Below are 19,272 nucleotides of genomic sequence, written 5' to 3'. Positions count from 1 at the left end.
TATTAAAAGTCATGTTTTCAAATATGTTCAAAGTCACATTGTGAACATTTAAATTTTATTATGTGAACTGAAACATACAAAGTCCTTATTTTCTTAAATAATGTATGTGTGTACATATATGAATTAATATGTACATATATATGGTGATTATAGGAAAATATTAACAGTTGTTACATGTAGGTAGTATAATTAAGGTATTTTTGTTTTCTTCCCCATATTTTCCTGTATTTATCCAATTTTCTGCAATAGTATATACTGATTTTATAACCAGGAAAAAAACCTTGAAATATTATTTAAAGAAAACCCTCCACATTCATAAAAGCCAGAATATTTTCTGTTTACAATTAATTTACTGAGCCTGGAAAAGAGATGCATTTTACTCATATAAACATTAGTCTTCTCTGAGTACAGAAGCCATCAGTTTAGATAAACAAACCATTATATTGAGGACCTTTGTGGAGTAAACTTGCTAGTTACTTAAGCCCATGATTAGGCTCAGGGGAAGTACTTACACGGTAAATTTAAGCCAACAACAAAAATCTGTAGTTACCAAATGAAACCACCAGGTGCCACTGTTGCTTTGCAGAAAGGAGAAGAACACCTAGCACCAATAGGTTTCTTATTTAGAATAGGTAAGTGCTTTCACCTGCTCAAGGATAACAATAAAATCTTCTCAGAGGCATAACAATTATTTCAATAATTTTATGTTCATATCCCCAAAGGTAAATCAGAAGAGATTTGAAGGTATAGTTCCCAACAATTTCCTACATATGGGATTGAGAAAAGAGAACATACTGTATCAGGAAATAGATTTCAACCATAAAAGCTAACTTTACGTTTTGAAATACCCAACTAATAGTAGCATTTTAATGCTGTTCACCACTGTTTTCTGTGAGAAAGTGCATTCTTCAGTCTAACTCTGAATGGCAGGGATGTAAGTCTCCACCCTGGCTCTGCTACTTTCAACTGTAAGGTTTTGGCAGTTAACTTCTCCATCTATAAAACAGTAATACCGAGCTTATACAGTTATTTTAAAGACTGAATAACATCATGTGCATAAACAGGGTTATTAGACAACTTATTACTTCTCTCTGCAGGGATAAGAAGTTCCCAGCTTCCTTGGCCACTGAGGCTACATCTAAGTGAGATAGGAAATCTCTGCCCTGATGCTAAAAAGGGTGCTAGACTTAATATCTTAGAACATGGGTCTTTTTCTAACTCAGGATCTATCATTTATGAGGAGTGGACCATGACAAGTCACTTCATCCATTGGGCCTTCTGGTTTCTCATCTTTGAAATAGGGGATTGGGCTAAATGGCTCTCAGGTCCCCTCCAGCCAAGAATCCTATGGTTCTATGAAACCTGTACCACAGAAGGTATCATTCTATTTGTGCCTAATACACTTTCCTGATGCAACATTTCACAGGTATTAAAGTTGGGGGGCAAAGGGCTGTGGGACACATGGGTGCGACCACCCAGTCATTTAGTACTTGAGCTCCTTTCAGGTACCAAACATAGTGCTAGACTCCGGGGATATAAAGTTGATGATACCATCTCTTCCTTCAAGTAGTTTTCAGTCAAATGGAGGAACAGATACAGATATCCGAGTACAAGGCAACAGGGTGAGGGTGTGGACTTGAGCATGTATCTAAGGAGGCAGACAGTTGATCTTCAGTACGCTGTTGATCAGTTAGTTTCATGAAATTCAAAGTAATTCTGAGGGACTTTTCTGATTTGCCTAAAGTTGTTTCCAGGATGAAGAAATTTCTGGGTCATTCTGTGGCTGTTACCAACTTCTGGCTTAAAGAGACCTAGGTAAGATATTTTCTGAAGTACACACTCCTGGGTTTTATAATCTATATGAAAATGAAAAGTGAATAGCCTATAGCATAGCGGAAAGGAGACAGATCGTTGTTTGGAATAGACCAGTGGAGCTTCTTCTGCCATTTAGCACAGATGTTCACATTCAATTTCAGTCCCATTATCTTTCTAAATTCCCTCTCCTCCTTAGTGTTTGTCACTGACCCTGTTCTCTTCTCTGCAAATTGCTATGCTCAGTTTTCCCAAATTTTTCTCAACTGGGTCAGCAGCTCTAAACACCCACTGCCTCTGTGCTCTTGCCAATATGCCTTTATTGATGTGAGACTCCCAAACCAGGGCATTAGAAGGCTGGAGAAGAAATGGAAGAGCAAATACCAGCCACTGCCATCTGGCAATTTCAAAAGCTACCAAGTGCCCCTCTGCTTACCAGACTCTCTGTAGTAAGCTCCGGCAAATCCTGGATGGTACAGCAAGGGTAATCCAGGACCGAGATGCTGCAAAATGCAAAGAAAGGGGCAGGTTTTAGGGAAATGGAAATGGCAGTATCTGAAATGGCAGGAATTATTTCTCTCCAGCAGGCCCCATCTATTTCCCAAATTGCTTAGTGACCTCAGCTGAAACTGAGGGTTGTGGTGCCAGGCAACTCCAGCTCCAGTCTCCTCTCCTCAGTCATGAGAGGAACCCACAGAGTTCCTTCAGGCCAGCCCCCATCTAGCAGATGCAAAAGAAAGCAGCAGGAGAGCTTCTGGTATAGCCACCTCTCTCCTTTCTTCTTTAAAGAGTTCGGACACAGGTGCACTTCTGTTTTTGCATTTAAGTGTATGCTTGTGTATATGTGTGAACTGTGTTCCCAGAGATGCTGCCCAAACTTAACCCACTTAGTAACAGTCTGTGGACGTGAGGATGAAATGAAGACCTTTCCTATGTCCTTTACCAAATGTTTCTGAAAGCCAGGAGCTCTGGGAAATGATCACGGAAGACATTCTTGAAGGAAGCTTAAGACAGAGGCAGCTTCCTACAGCAGGGCCAATCTAGTAGCTCAAGAATGGTAATAGCATTGGGGCATCTGGGTGGCTCCGTCAGTTAAGCGTCCAGTCCAACTCGATCTCGCCTCAGGTCATGATTTCAGGGTCATGAGATCAAGTCCCACGTTGGGCTCTGTGGTGGGCATGGAACCTGCTTAAGATTCTCTCTCTCTCCCTCTGCCCACCCCTCCCCGCCCCTGGTTGCACTCATGCATGTTCTCTCTCTCTTAAAAAAAAAAAAAAAAAAAAGGAATGGTAACAGCATCTGCCCCCAGAACTGACAGTGGGGGACTATAAGGGAGCTGGAGGCTCTGTGGTGAGCCCAGGGAAGCAGGCATGAGTAGGTAGGGGAAATGAGGCACTGCATTATGACAGGGACATAGTTACTCAAAATTACAGTTCTTTCTTTCCTTTTCTTTTTCATTGGTACAATGCAGAATTTAGCTCATCTCTAATGCTCCTTCTGATTCTGACATTCCATAAGGTTTATAACCAACCTATCTGAACTGGATCAAGGATGTTGGCAAAGCAAGGGCCATAAAGAGGAGTATGGGGTTTCTTGGACCTGCCTCTACATTTCTAAAGTCAAAACTCTATCCAAGCAAAAGGCAACAATTTATTTACCTAGAAATGTTTACCTTTGTCCAAGAAATCCACAATGATAACCTAGGGGAACCAAGGTAGGAGAAGAGACGGCAGTGGATCTACCTATAACATTGCTCATCATCTTAATTCACTCTACTGGATTCTCCCAGGGCTGCCAGTTCTGTACTTACTGCTCCATTGGTATAAACATTCTTGGCTGGCTTATCCACTTATCTACCCACCTCCCACAAAGCCCCATGGCAAAGTAGATGCTGGCAACCAGGAAACGGGGGCAGGAAATCAAAGATAGATTTGTTCCATCCTCTGTGAACTGAATTCTAGCCTAGGGGGGTGAAAAATAAGGTTACAAGTTTCTGGAATATCTATCTAGATTATAAGAGCCATGAGCAAAGTGTGCAATAAGGGGCCATGGGTGCTCCAAGTCCTCAGGGATTATGCCGCAGTAAAGCTTGCAGGTGGTGCAGAGAACCATCTCATCCAGGCCAAACTCAGTTAATGATGTCGTCTGGCACTACCACTCTTCCAATTCCAAAGAGAACCTAGTGGACACCTATCAGATTATTTACTCCTCCCCTTCCAGGCCCATGGTGGAGGGTGGGTATTTAGTTCGTGAACCCTGGCCATACTTGATTGATCCAGGGGTGGATCTCTAACTGGAAATGTGGAACAGGACTCTCATATGTTTATCTTAACTGATACTTATATAAAAGCTCTATGATATAGTCAGGAAATGTATTATTTTTATTTTATTTTATTTTTTGAAAGATTTTTATTTATTTATTTGTCAGAGAGAGAGAGCGAGCACAAGCAGGGGGAGCAGCAGAGGGAGAGGGAGAAGCAGACTCCCTGCTGAGCAGGGAGCCCGATGTGGGACTCGATCCCAGGACCCTGGGATCAGGACCTGAGCCGAAGGCAGACACTTAACGACTGAGCCACCCAGCCGTCCCAGGAAATGTATTATTTTAATTTTAAGATAAAAATAGTGTGGCTCAAAAAAACCAAAGAGTCCTTACTTGAGATTACATAGCTAGCAAATGGCAGGTCTCATGACTTCAAGTTCCATGTGTGTATGTGCACTTTATTTTATTTTTTAAAGATTATTTAGGGGCACCTGGGTGGCTCAGTCGGTTATACATCTGCCTTCGGCTCAGGTCATGATCCTAGGGTCCTGGGATCAAGCCCCTCATGGGGCTCCTTGCTCAGCTGGGAGCCTGCTTCTCCCTCTCCCTCTGCTCCTTCCCCTGCTTGTGCTCTCTCTCTCAAATAAATGAATAAAAGCTTAAAAAATTTTTTTATTTGAGAGAGAGAGAGCAAGTGGAGGGAGAGGGAGAGAAAGAATCTCCAGCAGACTCCCTGCTGAGTGAGGAGCCCAATGCAGGGCTCCATCCCAGGACGCTGAGCTCATGACCTGAGCTGAAATCAAAAGTCGGACACTCAACCGACTGAGTCACGCAGGTGCCTCTGTATTTTAAACTACATATAAGTAGGCTGCCTCTCCATGGTGAACTTTTAGGCAGTATGAGACTGAGGCACCATCTCCTGGCCCTCTCTAGTCACCCCAAGTAATCAGATCAGCCTCCTTCTACTTTAGGAACTCTGCCTCTGGTAAACTCTAGTTAACATGCTTCTAGTTCTTGTGGAAGTAGCAAACTAAAAAACAAGGATTTACTCTGTAACTCCCAAGTCCCCAGTTGGCTGGAGGAGTGAAAAGCAATTTGTATTCATAGTAATTGTGACCAGAAAACAATCTGTGTTTTGATCCTGCCTCTTACTTAAGTCGTCTCACTAGCATGTTAATCTTGAGCAAGTCAATTAACCTCCCTGAATTTGTTTACTAATTGGTGAAGTGAGAATAAAACTTGTTGTAATATTTCTTACCATTACTGAGGAGATTAAATAAAATACCATATATTTGTTTTATTACAAACTGATCTAAGTAAGGGTCCGTTATTACCTTGAGTTACAAATTCTACATAACACTACAGTTTACAAAGTAGTATAATTGTTACAACTTATGATTTATAAAGATCAGGGCTGGCCAGATAAGAAGGCTGTTTCACAAAAAAACATCTTCTGGATCCTTCTGCCATAGGGCTAAAATTTGATTGTTGCAGTTTTATTTATTTGAGTTGTGACATTTTTTAGTTTTCAAAACTATTAAAATACAAATACCTTTGTGAAGAAGCCAAACCACACAACCCATCAATTAACACTTCAAGGAAATTAAATTTAACAGTGACAGCTCTAAGATAGAAAGGACTAGGGACACAAGGAGAACTGAAAGGCTCAGAGATGATGTATATTTCCCAACCCATCCCAAAACAGACCTTTGAAATAAACCTGTCCAGAGTCCATACCTGTTTTTGGCAGTGATGTAGGACAAGATATTTTGATTGAAGAACTTCAGGATCAATGGAATGCAGTTGGCAAATACCAAATGTTGTGATACATATTCAAACTGAATTAAAAGATCAAAGCAGAAAGGGCTGCTTATTTGGGGGATAATAGAAAGTACACATGAAAAATAAGATTGGCAAGTACAACTCTAATACCCATTCCTAAGAATATCCACTGTCCACTTGTGTTATCAGTCCTCCTGTCTGAGAAGTGGGGAGAAGCATCATCAGCCAGCTCATCCTGCATGGAGGGGGACAATCTGCAGTGTGTGTATGTTGTAAACACCTGACCAAAAGCACAAAACATAAACAAGGCAGAAAGAAAATCCCACTCCAGATAAATAGAAGGAATTGCTGCAATATTTGTTCCTAAGCTCAACAAGAAAGGAAGGCTCCCTGAGGGAGCGGTCTTCCATACCAAACCTCTGGTTCATAGTGTTTCAGCAGTGATTGACAGAGCAGGAACAGGTGCAGCTTACTCCCAACAACTGCTGGCACCGTTCAGTCCGGACGGATACGGCACATAGCAACCAGCTGAACCACTGGGATGTGGACTCCAGCATGAGTCTGTCTGGTTCACTGCATTATCCCTGTACTTACATTATCAGTATTTTATTTTATTTTATTTTTTTAAGATTTTATTTATTTATTTGACAGAGAGAGACAGAGAGAGAGAGGGAACACGGCAGGGGGAGCGGGAGAGGGAGAAGCAGGCTTCCCGCCGAGCAGGGAGCCCGATGCGGGGCTCGATCCCAGGACCCTGGGATCATGACCTGAGCCGAAGGCAGAAGCTTAACGACTGAGCCCCCCAGGCGCCCCCGTTATTAGTATTTTAATGAATGGATCAACAAGAGCTCTTCGGTCAACAGATATTGCACTGGGGTGCTTGGGGGGCTCAGTTGGTTAAGCGTCTGCCTTCAGCTCAGGTCATGATCCCACCGTCCTGGCATCGAGCCCCGCATCGGGCTCCCTGCTTAGCAGGGAGCCTGCTTCTCCCTCTCCCTCTGCCTGCGTGTCTGCCTACTTGTGATCTCTCTCTCTCTGTCAAACAAATAAATAAAATTAAAAAAAAAAAAAATAGATACTACACTGAGAATAAGTCCAAGATTTCTTTGATGGGCTAAGTCCAAGATCTCTTTGATGGGATAAACACCAGAAATAGGGGTTCCATTTTGCCCTCTTGAATTTGGATGGGGTTTGTATCTGGGAAGACCTAGTGGGCAGTGTCCTGGAGTGCAACACCTGGATTTTGCCTGGGATGCACTGAGTATCAGACACAGTTTGCCTCCAGATCCAGAACCCAGACTGCTGGGATAGTACAAACACTGGGTTGAAAAAGCAGAAAACTGTGGTGTTTTAAATCCCTTAGCTTTTCCTGATCACCAAGAAGTAGCCATGGCAGCAAGCCAAACTGCCCTCTGCCCCTGGGTGTGTGGTTAGAGGTGGGGAGTCAGCTTGTGCTGCCCATTTCTCTCTTCTGCTCAAATATTTCCTCCCTGGCAGCCGACCTGGGGTATTTTCCAAAGCTCCAGATGGAGCAGCCAATACATACCCACTATGAAGTTATGGAAAATGTTTTTCAACTTGAAATTTGTCTGTAGCCTTGTTGGGCTTCACTGACACTGACACACACTGCCAAGGCCCATCAAGCCACCCACCTGTCTGGCTGTTGATCCACATACTGCCCACCAAGAGAAGCAGACAGAAAAAACATATCCACGGTTCTCTGTTCTTTCTACCAGGAACACTATCTCCCACCCACCCGTACTCCTCCCAGACCTGCTGTTGCTCAGCAAACACTGGCAGAAGAAGTGCGAGCACCCAGGACACCCATAATATACCCAAAGACGTCTCTGAATGTACTAGAGTGGAGAAATACCCTGATTACATAGTCAAACCTGTATGGAGACAGACCCTGCAGGAGCCTCTGTGCACTCTGAGGAGCTGCTGTTCTAGCAGCAAGCTTGGTTCTGACTGCTTAGGAGGAAAATGGGGCAAAGACACTGGGCAGTCATGAGGAGCCTCCTCTCCTCCCCAGGTTCTCACCACAGAGACCATCCACTCCCTGCCCCCAGGTTCCCTGATATTGGGCAATGCCCACAGTCCCAAGTCCAAACTCCTCAGCATGGTGAACAATGCCTTCGTGGGGAAGCAGCTTCTTAACCTTTCTTACGCTCAGTTTCCTCATTTATAAAACAGGGATAAAATAAGACCTACCTCATAGGATTAAGAGAATTAAATGAGATCCCACACGAACTTAAGAGAGTGCCAGGCACATTATAAGTACTCAACAACTGTGTACTACCATATGTATTATGATCTGCTCCCTGCCCGTCCTCTCCAGCTCCATGTATCACCAGGCCGCCCCATCTCCCCTTACCCCAGGGAGAACTCCAGCAACATTTAAACAGTTTCCAAAGGTACTTTGCTCTCTCTCCTCTGGACTTCCATAGATTAACATTTCTGCTTGAAATGCTTCCTATCTTCCTTCCCTGACAACTCCCGTATCCTGACTCACATCTGTTTCTTTAGGACTCAGGTTAGAAGTCACCTCTTCTCCATTGCAGGTTGGATTACCAGCCAGTGCTTACCTGTATTAGGCACTTACCATTCCATAATTAGCTATTTATATATCCATATCCTTTACAAGACTTCAAAGTCCTTAGGAGCCAAAACTGTGCCTTATTTAGGATTATATCTCAAATGTTAGAAAAGGGCTTCACACATAGAAAAGTTTTTCTACATAGTTTTTCCTCACTTTTTTTTTGTGGAATGCTTGAATCCTGTCTTGCACTGCTTCAAATCTGGCTGGGCACATTCCCAAGAAGCCAAGGATTCCTACCCACAATCCTTGGATAATGTTCAAAGGACACAGACATCTGCACCTGTCTAGGACAGCTCCTCACATCCCACTCCATACCCCCACGCAAGCTTGTGCAACAGGTATATGGATTCCCTGAGGAGGACAAAGAAAAGGCTGAAAGATGTTCAACTGGACTATAAAGGCCCCTACATCTCCTCTTTGGGAGACGGGGCCTGGAGAACACCTGAGACCTGTGGAGAAGTGCTGCTAGCTGCTCACCTGGTAGATATGGTTCAGTTTGAAGTGTTTGAGGAGGAGCAGGAGCAGGGCAGAGATACTCTTTACAATGATCTCCTTGTGCCTGTTCACATCGATGCCCAACTTCATGCTCTGGAGAACAGTGATGCTACAAAGGGGAGAGGAGGAGTGAGTGCAGAAAGTAGCCTTAGAGAGCGGCCTACAAGGACCCAGGTATTTGGGTCAGAGACAACGTATACAAGAGAGCCAGAACTTGGGAGATCTGAACTTCTGTACTAGGGAAACCTCCAGAGTTCCCACTTACGAGCCTGTTTGGAGAAAAGCTCCTTTGCTCTCTTTGTTTTTCTCTCTCCTTTGGCAAGCTCATCTCTTGGCAATGTCCCCCCACATACCTCCGCAACCAGTCACTGGCACTGATGTTGCTGTAGACCCTCAGTTTTGAGCTAAAAAGAACCCAACAGAGAGCACTGCCGTGGAAAGGGGAGAGGAGATCTCTGCTGACAATCCCTCTGAGGGTTATCAAGGGGGGGGGTGGGGACTAGAGAGATGCTGTAGACAAAACAGCTAGCATTCAGCAGCCAACCCAGGTGAAGCACTCACGGCATCTCCTCAGGCAGGACATCTGCCAGGATATTGATAGAGTCCGTCTTGGCTTTGGAGGTGGGGGCTGCAGCCAGCAGAATCTTAAGTAGGGCAATCTAGGAAGTAGAAAATGAGGAGATCCATCTCTGTCCATCCCATTCAACAAGGCTATTTTTCCATACCTCAACAGCCCTATGAGAAGTGTTTTAGGGGCGCCTGGGTGGCTCAGTTGTTAAGCGTCTGCCTTCGGCTCAGGTCATGATCCCAGGGTCCTGGGATCGAGCCCCGCATCGGGCTCCCTGCTCCGTGGGAAGCCTGCTTCTCCCTCTCCCACTCCCCCTTCTTTGTTCCCTCTCTTGCTGTGTCTCTCTGTCAAATAAATAAATAAAATCTTTAAATAAAAAAAAAAGAGTGTCTTAATGCCTTCTACGTTCATTCCTCAATAACCAAATCTCCCCAGCCTCCAGAAGGGCAAACAGGTGCCCAGTCCTGAGAGGCCTGCCTGTGAGGCTCTAAGGAGCCAGAAGGGAGCTGTAGGCTGTTCTGCTTCAAGACTGTTCTTTCTAAAGAAGATTATGGAAGGAATAGAGAGGGGCAATGCCTAGAAATAAGGTGAGAGATATAAGCATGATGTCACCTTCTCTACCCCTTTCCTTCCTCTAACCCTGACCATCAGCATCCTCACCACTCAGACTGAGGCTATCTAAGACATGACAGACTATGGCCTCAGAGGGACTAGGGTACTTACTTAGAAGGAGGGCCCCCAATACATTCTTCATGGACCCCACCTTATTCTCCACCCCTCCCAAAGAAGGACTTGGGAGTACGGCCAAGTCTTCCTTCCTCTTGGAGAAGCCCCTGAGGAAAGCTCAGAATTCTAATGTGTTAGAGAATGCTTTCCCTCAGGGGTGAAGGCTCAGGGAACAAGCTCAAATAATGGACAGGTCAGCCTGAAACGGTTCTCAGCTGCCTGGTCCTGGAGCAGAGAAGGGCAGCTCTGGCCCAGCTATCTCCTTACCATGTACTGCGGGAGGCTGTAGAGCATGCCCTGGTAGAGGATTTCACATGGCGTCTCTGGTACCACCTCTTCCCCCTACGGCAGGAAATACACAGTTTGCCCGGGCCATTTTCCAGTTGCACAAAGGCTATGTTTTCTTGGTTGTGAAGGGTGGCATGAAAAGAGCACTAAGCTGGAGTCAGATCTAGGTTCCTATCCAGCTGTGTTAATGACTCATTATTTCACCTTGGGTAGGTTTACTTTCTCTCTCTGGGTCTTAGTGTCCTCTTCTTTAGGATCACTGGGCCGGTCTGATGTCCTCTGAGGGCTCTTCCAGCCCTGACAATCTATGATTCTGGTTTTCCCATTATCTGGAATCAATACAGAATTCTTCTTTCCCCATCACATGTTGGATCAGGAACCAGAACACCTACCTAGGAGTTGGCTCAAACCACTGCTTTTCTGGTCACCCATGGGCTTAAGTCAGGGTGCACGTATGTCTGGGACACTAGAACAGACACCCCACACAGAAGCACTTCCTGTGGTGTCAGTCTGAGCCCATCCAAGAGCTCTGGAATGCTCAGAAGTGAGAGGTAGTTAACTCAGTAGAGAAGGCTGATAAGGGAGTTGGGTAACCCATAGCCGGGAGAGGCAGGAAGGAGTATTAGTAGGGAAGCTTTTAAGTAGAAACTATTTTCTTTCCTTCTCCAGTAGTCACTACCACATCCCTTCCTCCTTTATGACCAGCCCCCTCATCCACAACTCTCTTTGTCCTTCGATGACCCCATCTAAGCCTTTTATCAGAGCGGGGGGACCAGGGCCTCCGGTGCTCAAGGGGCTATTCAGGCCATCATCATCCTTGGCCAGTTCAGTTCTTCCTCCCACAAGGTACCTCTATTCCAGGGCAAGGATGACTGCCTTGAGACCCTGAGTCAGGGAGGAATAACCCGGCCCCTGCCATCCCACATAACTCAACTGCTGCTTAAATGGGCATTCAATAAACTCAGGCAATAGATCTTTGGGAGAGCAGGTTGCCTTCCTGCTCTCCCAAAGATCTATTTCATACCTTCTCTTCTCCCCTGTCCTCAAACCAATCCCCTCACCCCCCAACCCCTCAATAGTTGCTAACCCAGTCTTATACTTCATGGAGAAAACAGAGGCAATCAGACAGTTCATCTTCTCAACACCAAATCTACCAGGGTCTCTACCTTCCTTCTTGACGTGAAGTATGAACTGCCTCTGCTCTATTAAAGGCCAACCCTCCACTTGTGCTGGGGATCTCTCACCCTTGTGCTTTGTTGAATGTACCAGTTCTGCAATTGTCTCTTCTCTCCCAGATCATCTTTTTTAGGACATAAACATATTCTAGTGTCTCCTAGCTATAAAACACTCTTCTCTGACCCTACATCCTCCTTCAGCTACAATCCCAACATTCAACACTGTTATTTCTAAAGAAGATTATGGAAGGAATAGAGAGGGGCAATGCCTAGAAATAAGGTGAGAGATATAAGCACGATGTCACCTTCTCTACCCCTTTCCTTCCTCTAACCCTGACCATCAGCATCCTCACCACTCAGACTGAGGCTATCTAAGACATGACAGACCATGGCCTCAGAGGCACTAGGGTACTTACTTAGAAGGAGGGCCCCCAATAAAGGGGCCCTCTAGTGTCTCCTAGCTATAAAACACTTTCCTCTGACCCCACATCCTCCTTCAGCCACCATCCCATTTCTATCCTCTCTACAATAAAACTATGTTGTCTGTGTTGACCATCTACCTCCTTTCTTTACATTCCTCTTTCAACACACTCCAACTAGGCTACTAGCCCCACCTCTTCACTTGAGGTTGCTCTTATCAAGGTCACCAGTTATTTTCATGTTGCCTGATCCAATGGGAACCTCAGGTCTTATCCATTTATCAGCAGCACTTGACACAGCTGATCACTCCCTTCCTGAAAAAATTTTTCTTAGCTTTAATAGTATCATAATCTCCCACATTCTCTCCCACCTCACTGAGTGTTTCTCTTACTCTTCTTTTCTGGCTCCTTTCCTGATTCATCCCACCCTCAACACAACTGGTGTGCCCCAAGGCTTTGTCCGGGGTCCCATCCTCTATCTCTATTCCCTCCCTGGGTTATCTCAGCCAGTTCTATGGCTTTTAACACTGTCCACTAAGCCAACAGCTCCCAAATTTATTTCTCTAGGCCAGTCCTCTCTTAGAACTCTAGACTTATATATTCAATTGCATGGCTGCTCATGTGCATGGCTGCCTAAAGGATATCTAAAACTGAGTATGACCAAAATAGAACTCTTGATGAAACAGAACTCCCCATGTTTCACCCTGCTTCTACTCTTTTCTGGTAAAGTCTTTACACAGCAGCCAGTGGCTTTTGAAAATATAAATCAGGGGACGCCTGGGTGGCTCAGTTGGTTGGGCGACTGCCTTCGGCTCAGGTCATGATCCTGGAGTTCCAGGATCGAGTCCCGCATCGGGCTCCCTGCTCAGCGGGGAGTCTGCTTCTCCCTCTGACCCTCCTCCCTCTCATGCTGTCTCTCATTCTCTCTCTCTCAAATAAATAAATAAAATCTTAAAAATAAAATAAAATAAAATAAAATAAAATGTTTAAAAAAAAAAAAAAAAGAAAATATAAATCAGATCATGTCACTCCCCCCGCTTAAAATCTCCAAGGGCTTACTTCCGTATTGTGAAACAACTTCACAATCCCTATCTTTGCTTACACGTCCTTTGTAAAGTGGCCCCAGGCCACCTCCCTGACTCCATCTCATACAACCCCATCCCTCACCCCTGTGTTCCAGCCACAGGCCTTCATTCACTACCCCTACTACTCCAAGCTGGCTCTTACCCTTGTTAAAGCTATTCCCTCTGCCTAGAGTGCTCTCTCCCCCAATATTCCTATGGCCAGCTCCTTCTTGTACCTCACATTTTAGCTTAACTCTCACCTTCTCAGAGGTCCACCTATCCTGACTGCCTAATTGACAGTAGTGTCCTACATGATAGATGCCTCTATCATGTCATCCTATTTAAATTTTCTTCATTGTATCTCCCATTCTCAATAGTCTTGTTTCCTTAATTACTTCTTTTCTTTTTTCTCTAACTCTAATGTATCATGAAAGTAGGGACCTGGCCTTGCTTGGCACATCATAAGAGCCCAACAGCATGTACATATGCTCTGTGATAGCACTGCAGATAGATTTCCTCCTGCCTTTCTCCTGGGCAGGACCCCCTTGACTCACCAAAGACATGGGGCATTTCTCCAGATCCTCTTCATTCTTGATCTGAACATCTGCAATGGAGATATACTTGTGCTGGGGAAGAAAAGATATCAATTAAGAGGCTGAGGTTACTAAAAAAAATTTTTTTTTAATTAAAAAAAAAGGGAGGGCACCTAGATGGCTCAGTCTGAAGAATGTACGACTCTTGATCTTGGGATTGTGAGTCTGAACCCCAAGTTGGATGTAGAGATTACTTAAAAAAAAGAAAAAGAAAAAGATACTGAAGGCCCCAATTACATATGTACCAGCCTCTTGCTTATCTTCCTTAATGATAAGGAAATGTCCTGTATATGGTTTGTCACCCCAAATAGAACATGAACTCTTTGAAGGTAGGAGTCTTATTTACCTTTGTACCCTTAACATTGAGCCCGTGCTTCATATACAGTGTTTCTGTTTATTCTATGTTCCCGTATTTGTTGAAGAGCAGAAATACTTAAGTATTTACCTTCAACCAAAGGGCAAGGGGAAGTGAAGAACAGGTCCATGTCCCTGGACCACTACCCTGAGAGTTTTGCTGCGTGTGAGTATGCCTGTGTGCATGTGTATGGAGTGATGATGGGTTGAGGGAGAGTTCAGGGTCTGTGCAAGAGATGACTATTTTTACTCTTTGTGCTCGTATATACTTTGGATGCAGAGAGGACTGCTACTAATCCTGGGCCTTTGGAAGTTGGTGGCCTTATAGGGAGAAAGAAGTGAGAGGAAAGGAAGCGAGGATGAGAAAGAGAGAAAGAAGGGTAGGAGGAGGAAAAAGGCATGAGAGGAAGAAAGGATAACTTTTTCATCTATCTGAATGTAGGAAAATGGTTAAATAAGAAGACCTAATTTCTTCCTCTTTGGCCAAAATGCCTGCAGGGGAAATACAGAATGTGTCTGGTAGAAGAGCCAATAACCAGGATTTTGGTAATCAAACTTGAATGATGGCTCCCTATCCCTGAAGACTGAGAGCCCGCCCTGGTCACCTGCTTTAGAGTCTTCACACTCTCGTGGATGGGCCTGGGTAATCCAACCAAGGTATCTGTGTCCCTGTGAAATGAGAGATATACCAGATCATAAGCATCAAAACTATAGAGAACTACTGATGAATCACTGACTTCTATCTCTGAAACTAATAATATATTATATGTTAACTAATTGAATTTAAATTTAAAAAAACTATAGAGAACTACTTATATCCCCTGGAGTTACATGGACCATGCCACTTTCAACATGCGGTATTCTGGATTTTTCTCTGCAAGCCTCCATGTCCCCCATTATTGCTTCAGGACACAAAAAGAACAATGCCACACAGAAGTGTTCCTGAAAATTAGGACTTTTGTATAGTCTTTTGGGGATTTACTTTGTCAGGGAGTGGTAGGTTCCTTAAAAGGGCATGTAGCCCAACTACAGTGAAACACGGGAACAAGGCCTTCTCCATTTTGTAAAGGCCAGCCAGTGTGAGGAATTCATGAGGGAGGAGATATGGGGGAAGACTGGATCTGTTCTGACCATGTTGCTTCTTCACAAAATTCGGGCCTATTAAAACAGGAAGGACCCCTAGGGACCATCTAATCCAACACTCTCATGAAGAAATGAAGCCCAAGAGGGAAATGACTTGTCACTCAAGGTCCTACACCTGGCTAAGAACATAAGAGTTCTTCTAGAAACTGGAAGGAAAAAAATTCCATGGCACCAGCCCAGAGTCACTAGCAGATGCCCATAGTGGCTCTAGGTTACACCATAACTACCAGGCAACATCTCTCATTCCAGCCACCCACTCGTCTGGCCCCCTAAGAACCACTCTATAGCCAGTTCTGACCATCTAGTCACTTACTGCCCCAGAGTGAATCCGATGAATTTGTTCCTGCTCATCTCCAAGAAGTGCTCAATGTCCTTCTGTCTGAGAGGACAGTGGAGAGACAATTCCCAGAAAAGGAAAAAAAAAAAGCAAACCTTGAGAGACAGAACCTTTCTGGACTCCTAACCTTTTGATTGGAGGATTAGAGCAGTGGGGGAAGATAACAGCTAACAGAGGAAACTTCAAACCCAGGAGTTCTGACTTCTAGCCCAGCTTACTGAGACTTGAACATGTAGACCACTGCACCCTGGGCTTTCAGTGATTCTAATCCCAAAATTCAGGGTTCCTGGAGTTATCAAACCTACCTGACCTTTGGGGCCCAGGGTAGGCCCTTGGGAAAGGCCACCCGCTCAGCAGAAAGGGATGCCTGTGAGGGTGGAGGTGGCACCAGAGGATCTTGCTCTAGCAGGTCTAATTCTCCATCCAAGGTTCGTTCTCCATCACCAGCAGACTCCTCTTCCTCCTCTGTGGCTGGTTCCTCAGTCTTAAAGAGATCTCTTTCATTGTAGATGTCCAGGCTGTCCTGCTTAGTGAGGAGTTGCTGGGCGGGGGTTGGGAGGGTGGAGAGAAGGTGTACAGAGATCTCACTCTGAGCATCCTTGTCTGAGGTCACCCTCTACCCATAAGCTACTAGACTTTAGGATACATGGAGTAACAACCCAGCTCTTGTAAGAATATCCCCTTCCCCACCTTAACCCTAGTATATCCACCAGGCCCAATCCCAGGACAAGCACCTCTCAGGCAACCAAGCCTATGGCTGGGGAACAAAGCATACATAATCCCAAAGTCAGGTACTTAGCTTTCAAAAAGCATGGGTTTTTTGTTTTTGTTTTGGTTTTTTTGCCAGCACTTTCCTTCCTTATTATGCTCTGCTTAGGTGAACATTCAATTAATTTGCCTTCTGTGAGCTTACACCAGCTGGCTGACTGAGGAAGAGGAGGACAGAGGCTTGCTGCTAGGCAGAGGGAAGCAAGTTTGGAATTTTAAATCTTGTCGAAGAAAAAAAGATTGGACAGAAATAGGCCAAAAAGTTAACAGTGACTGCCTCTGGTTTATTAAGCTTGTAGGTGATTTTCTTTTTTCCTCCCTTCTTCACATTTTTATATTTGTTCCAAATTTTGTACAATGAGTAAGCATTACTTTATAAAACAAAAAATAAAGGTTAAAAAAAATCACATTGCAGATTATGTAGACTAGATTACTGAACATGACTGTCTGGTCACCTGTAATTGGTGAACTCAGGTATTTCAGGGAGGTGAGTTTGTGGGTACATGGTCAAGTCTCAGTGCAACCTGTCATTCTGACCTTTCCAGGGATGCAGATTATACCTAGAACACTAATCAGTCACCTCCTAAATGTAAGCCTCTGGTTCCAGGGCCAGACAAGAGCATGGCTGGCTCAGAGTAAACCTTCTTGCTATCAATATAATGATAAAGCGCCTTACCCCATGCACGTGGATTTGCTGGGAGCCCTGTTCAGGTGATCTGGGTCCCTATCTCCAGGATTATGCCCTAACTGTTGGCCAGGATAACTCGAGGCATACCAGGTCTGGGCCAATGACCCTGTAGCAAGATATGGATCTATGATGTAATATGAACAGTGTTACATCATGATAGCCTGGGAGCCTTCTGGAGTTGGGAGACAGCGGCCAAAGTACAGACTCCAAGGTTTCAGGTTGGTCACAAGGCCAATCAGAGGTAGGATGAGCCTCGTCATTTACTGCCCTTTCCTACCACATCCAGAGTAGCTTGGAATCTTAATTTTTGGCCTACTAGTATCAAAACACCACTGTCTGCTTTAGTTCATACCCTTCGAGAACCACGGCGGCCTCGCAGCTTAGAGGGTGGTGGTGCCAGCTGAGACTCCCCCAGGTCGAGGGTGTAAGAGGGCGGGGAGGCAGCACGCATGCTCTTCACCACCTGGATACTGTCTTCAGCCAGTGGAGGCAGGCCCAATTCTGCCCGCTTCTGTACTTTGAGAACCTGTAGATGCTCAAATCCACCAAGGGTAAACTACGGTATAAAAGGGGCAGAGGAGAGGAAAAGAGGGAAGTCAGAGGGAACAAGGTCAGGGAAATGTGAACGGAGAGGAAGAGCCACACTCTCCAGTCCCCTTGTACTCCCTTCTTAACTAAGAAGTAATAAAACAGGAAGGGACAAATGTAGTTACTATCCCCAGTCTTAGGAGCTCAGGGGTCAGGATAAAGCATTATTTACTGACTCAGGGCTGGAAACATCACCAGAAATTAGGAAAGGGACTTCTGGGGGCTTCCACTGGAGAAAAAAAAAAAGGGAAACTGTGTCCCCTTTTTAAGGAGTACAACCAGATGCTATAAAGCCCGAGTCACTCAATTTCTTCTGCAGTCAAAAGGTAGTTCCCCCCTATGAAGCTTGCTCTGGAGGGTATGTTGTTCAGGCAGTCCTGTGGGGTGGGAGCCAGAGGTGAAGGGTCAGATTTAATAATTAGTAACAAAGCTGTAACCATACACTTAAAAGGACTTCATTTTTTTAAAGACTTATTTATTTATTTTAGAGAGAGAATGTGAGCAGGGGGAGGGACAGAAGGAGAGAGAGAGAAAGAGGGAGAGAAGCAGATACTCCACTGAGCGCAGAGTCCAACGCAAGGCTCGATCCCACGACCCTAAGCTCATGACCTGAGCCAAAATTAAGAGTTGGACACTTAACTGACTGAGCCACCCAGGTGCCCCAGGACTTCATTTTTTTTTAAAGCAAATCCTCTGTTTATCTGGATGGAGGGCAGGCAGTAAATCCCATTTTATAGCTAGAAAAATTGAGGCAGAGACTGTTGCCTGAGGTTCCTCGGTATCAGCAGAGGCTAGATCTCCCAACTCTCAACCAGTATTCTTTCCATGAAATGTCAGCTCTATCATGGGAAGGTGCAATGACACCCTAACTCATAGAGTGACATCTCCTGTCAGTCCAAAAGAATTGGGTAATCTGCTGTGACACAGAACATATGATTTCTCTCCATTGGCTAACAGCTGCTCTCCCTATTCTTCTGCCTAGCTCCAGTCTCCTGGAATCAGACTAGAAGAAAGTGAGGTGGCAGAGGGGCACTGCTGATCTGATGAGATGGGCGTGGGTAGGAGGGGGGTGGATCAGCCACTTACCATGACCACCTTCCAGAGCAAAAGCAGGACCTTCTTTATGGGGAAATGGGGAGCCAGGCCGCTGCAGAACTTGGTAACCATGGAGAAAAGCAAAAGGGCAAAAGGTTCCTCATTATGCATGGAGAAGCCTGGGGAAGAGGAGAGAGAGAAGTGAGAAAGTGAGGATGAGAGTGCTGAAACCCTACCCCTTTAACCCTGCTTCTGGATGCAGTGAGGAAGGCTCTTACCTCCTCCAAGAATTTGAGTACTGTTCCTTAGAAGGAGGCTTAGAGAATCCCCAGAGGGAAGGGGCAGGAAGGGAGGCCATGGAAGTAAAATGGCTTAGCTCCCAAGCTTGAGGGTGGATACCAAACTAGAAGTAATAGTAATAAAGATGTTCCTTTCTGGCCGAAGGACTAAATGCATTTCATAGATCACAACTCACTTTCCCACATCAGTCTAATATATTTTAAAAATCCCATAGGCCTTCATATCTTATCCCTGTGCGATGACGACATCAATATTTTCAAGGCGATTCAACTCATTTT

General features: G+C 44.9%; 1 protein-coding gene and 1 long non-coding RNA gene across 3 annotated transcripts in view; one reads left to right on the top strand and one right to left on the bottom strand.

The window, feature by feature from the left end:
• STRIP2 (striatin interacting protein 2) overlaps positions 1 to 19,272 on the bottom strand; it is a 51,134-nt gene that overhangs the window by 17,893 nt on the left and 13,969 nt on the right. For both annotated transcript variants that reach the window (XM_078059552.1, XM_078059551.1), the window contains 11 exons: positions 18,746 to 18,873; positions 17,424 to 17,627; positions 15,921 to 16,156; positions 15,592 to 15,657; positions 14,741 to 14,804; positions 13,743 to 13,814; positions 10,510 to 10,584; positions 9,510 to 9,607; positions 8,931 to 9,057; positions 5,810 to 5,910; positions 2,249 to 2,315 (listed from right to left, as the gene is read on the bottom strand). In XM_078059552.1, the coding sequence (XP_077915678.1) occupies positions 2,249 to 2,315; positions 5,810 to 5,910; positions 8,931 to 9,057; positions 9,510 to 9,607; positions 10,510 to 10,584; positions 13,743 to 13,814; positions 14,741 to 14,804; positions 15,592 to 15,657; positions 15,921 to 16,156; positions 17,424 to 17,627; positions 18,746 to 18,873 (1,238 nt within the window). The remainder of the gene's footprint in view (positions 1 to 2,248; positions 2,316 to 5,809; positions 5,911 to 8,930; positions 9,058 to 9,509; positions 9,608 to 10,509; positions 10,585 to 13,742; positions 13,815 to 14,740; positions 14,805 to 15,591; positions 15,658 to 15,920; positions 16,157 to 17,423; positions 17,628 to 18,745; positions 18,874 to 19,272) is intronic.
• LOC118533861 (uncharacterized) overlaps positions 1 to 19,272 on the top strand; it is a 112,827-nt gene that overhangs the window by 83,087 nt on the left and 10,468 nt on the right. The window lies entirely within an intron of this gene.

Source organism: Halichoerus grypus, chromosome 12 (genome assembly GCF_964656455.1).
Source record: "Halichoerus grypus chromosome 12, mHalGry1.hap1.1, whole genome shotgun sequence".
NCBI classification, from domain to species: Eukaryota; Metazoa; Chordata; class Mammalia; order Carnivora; family Phocidae; genus Halichoerus; species Halichoerus grypus.
This window is presented reverse-complemented; position numbering and strand designations above follow the sequence as displayed.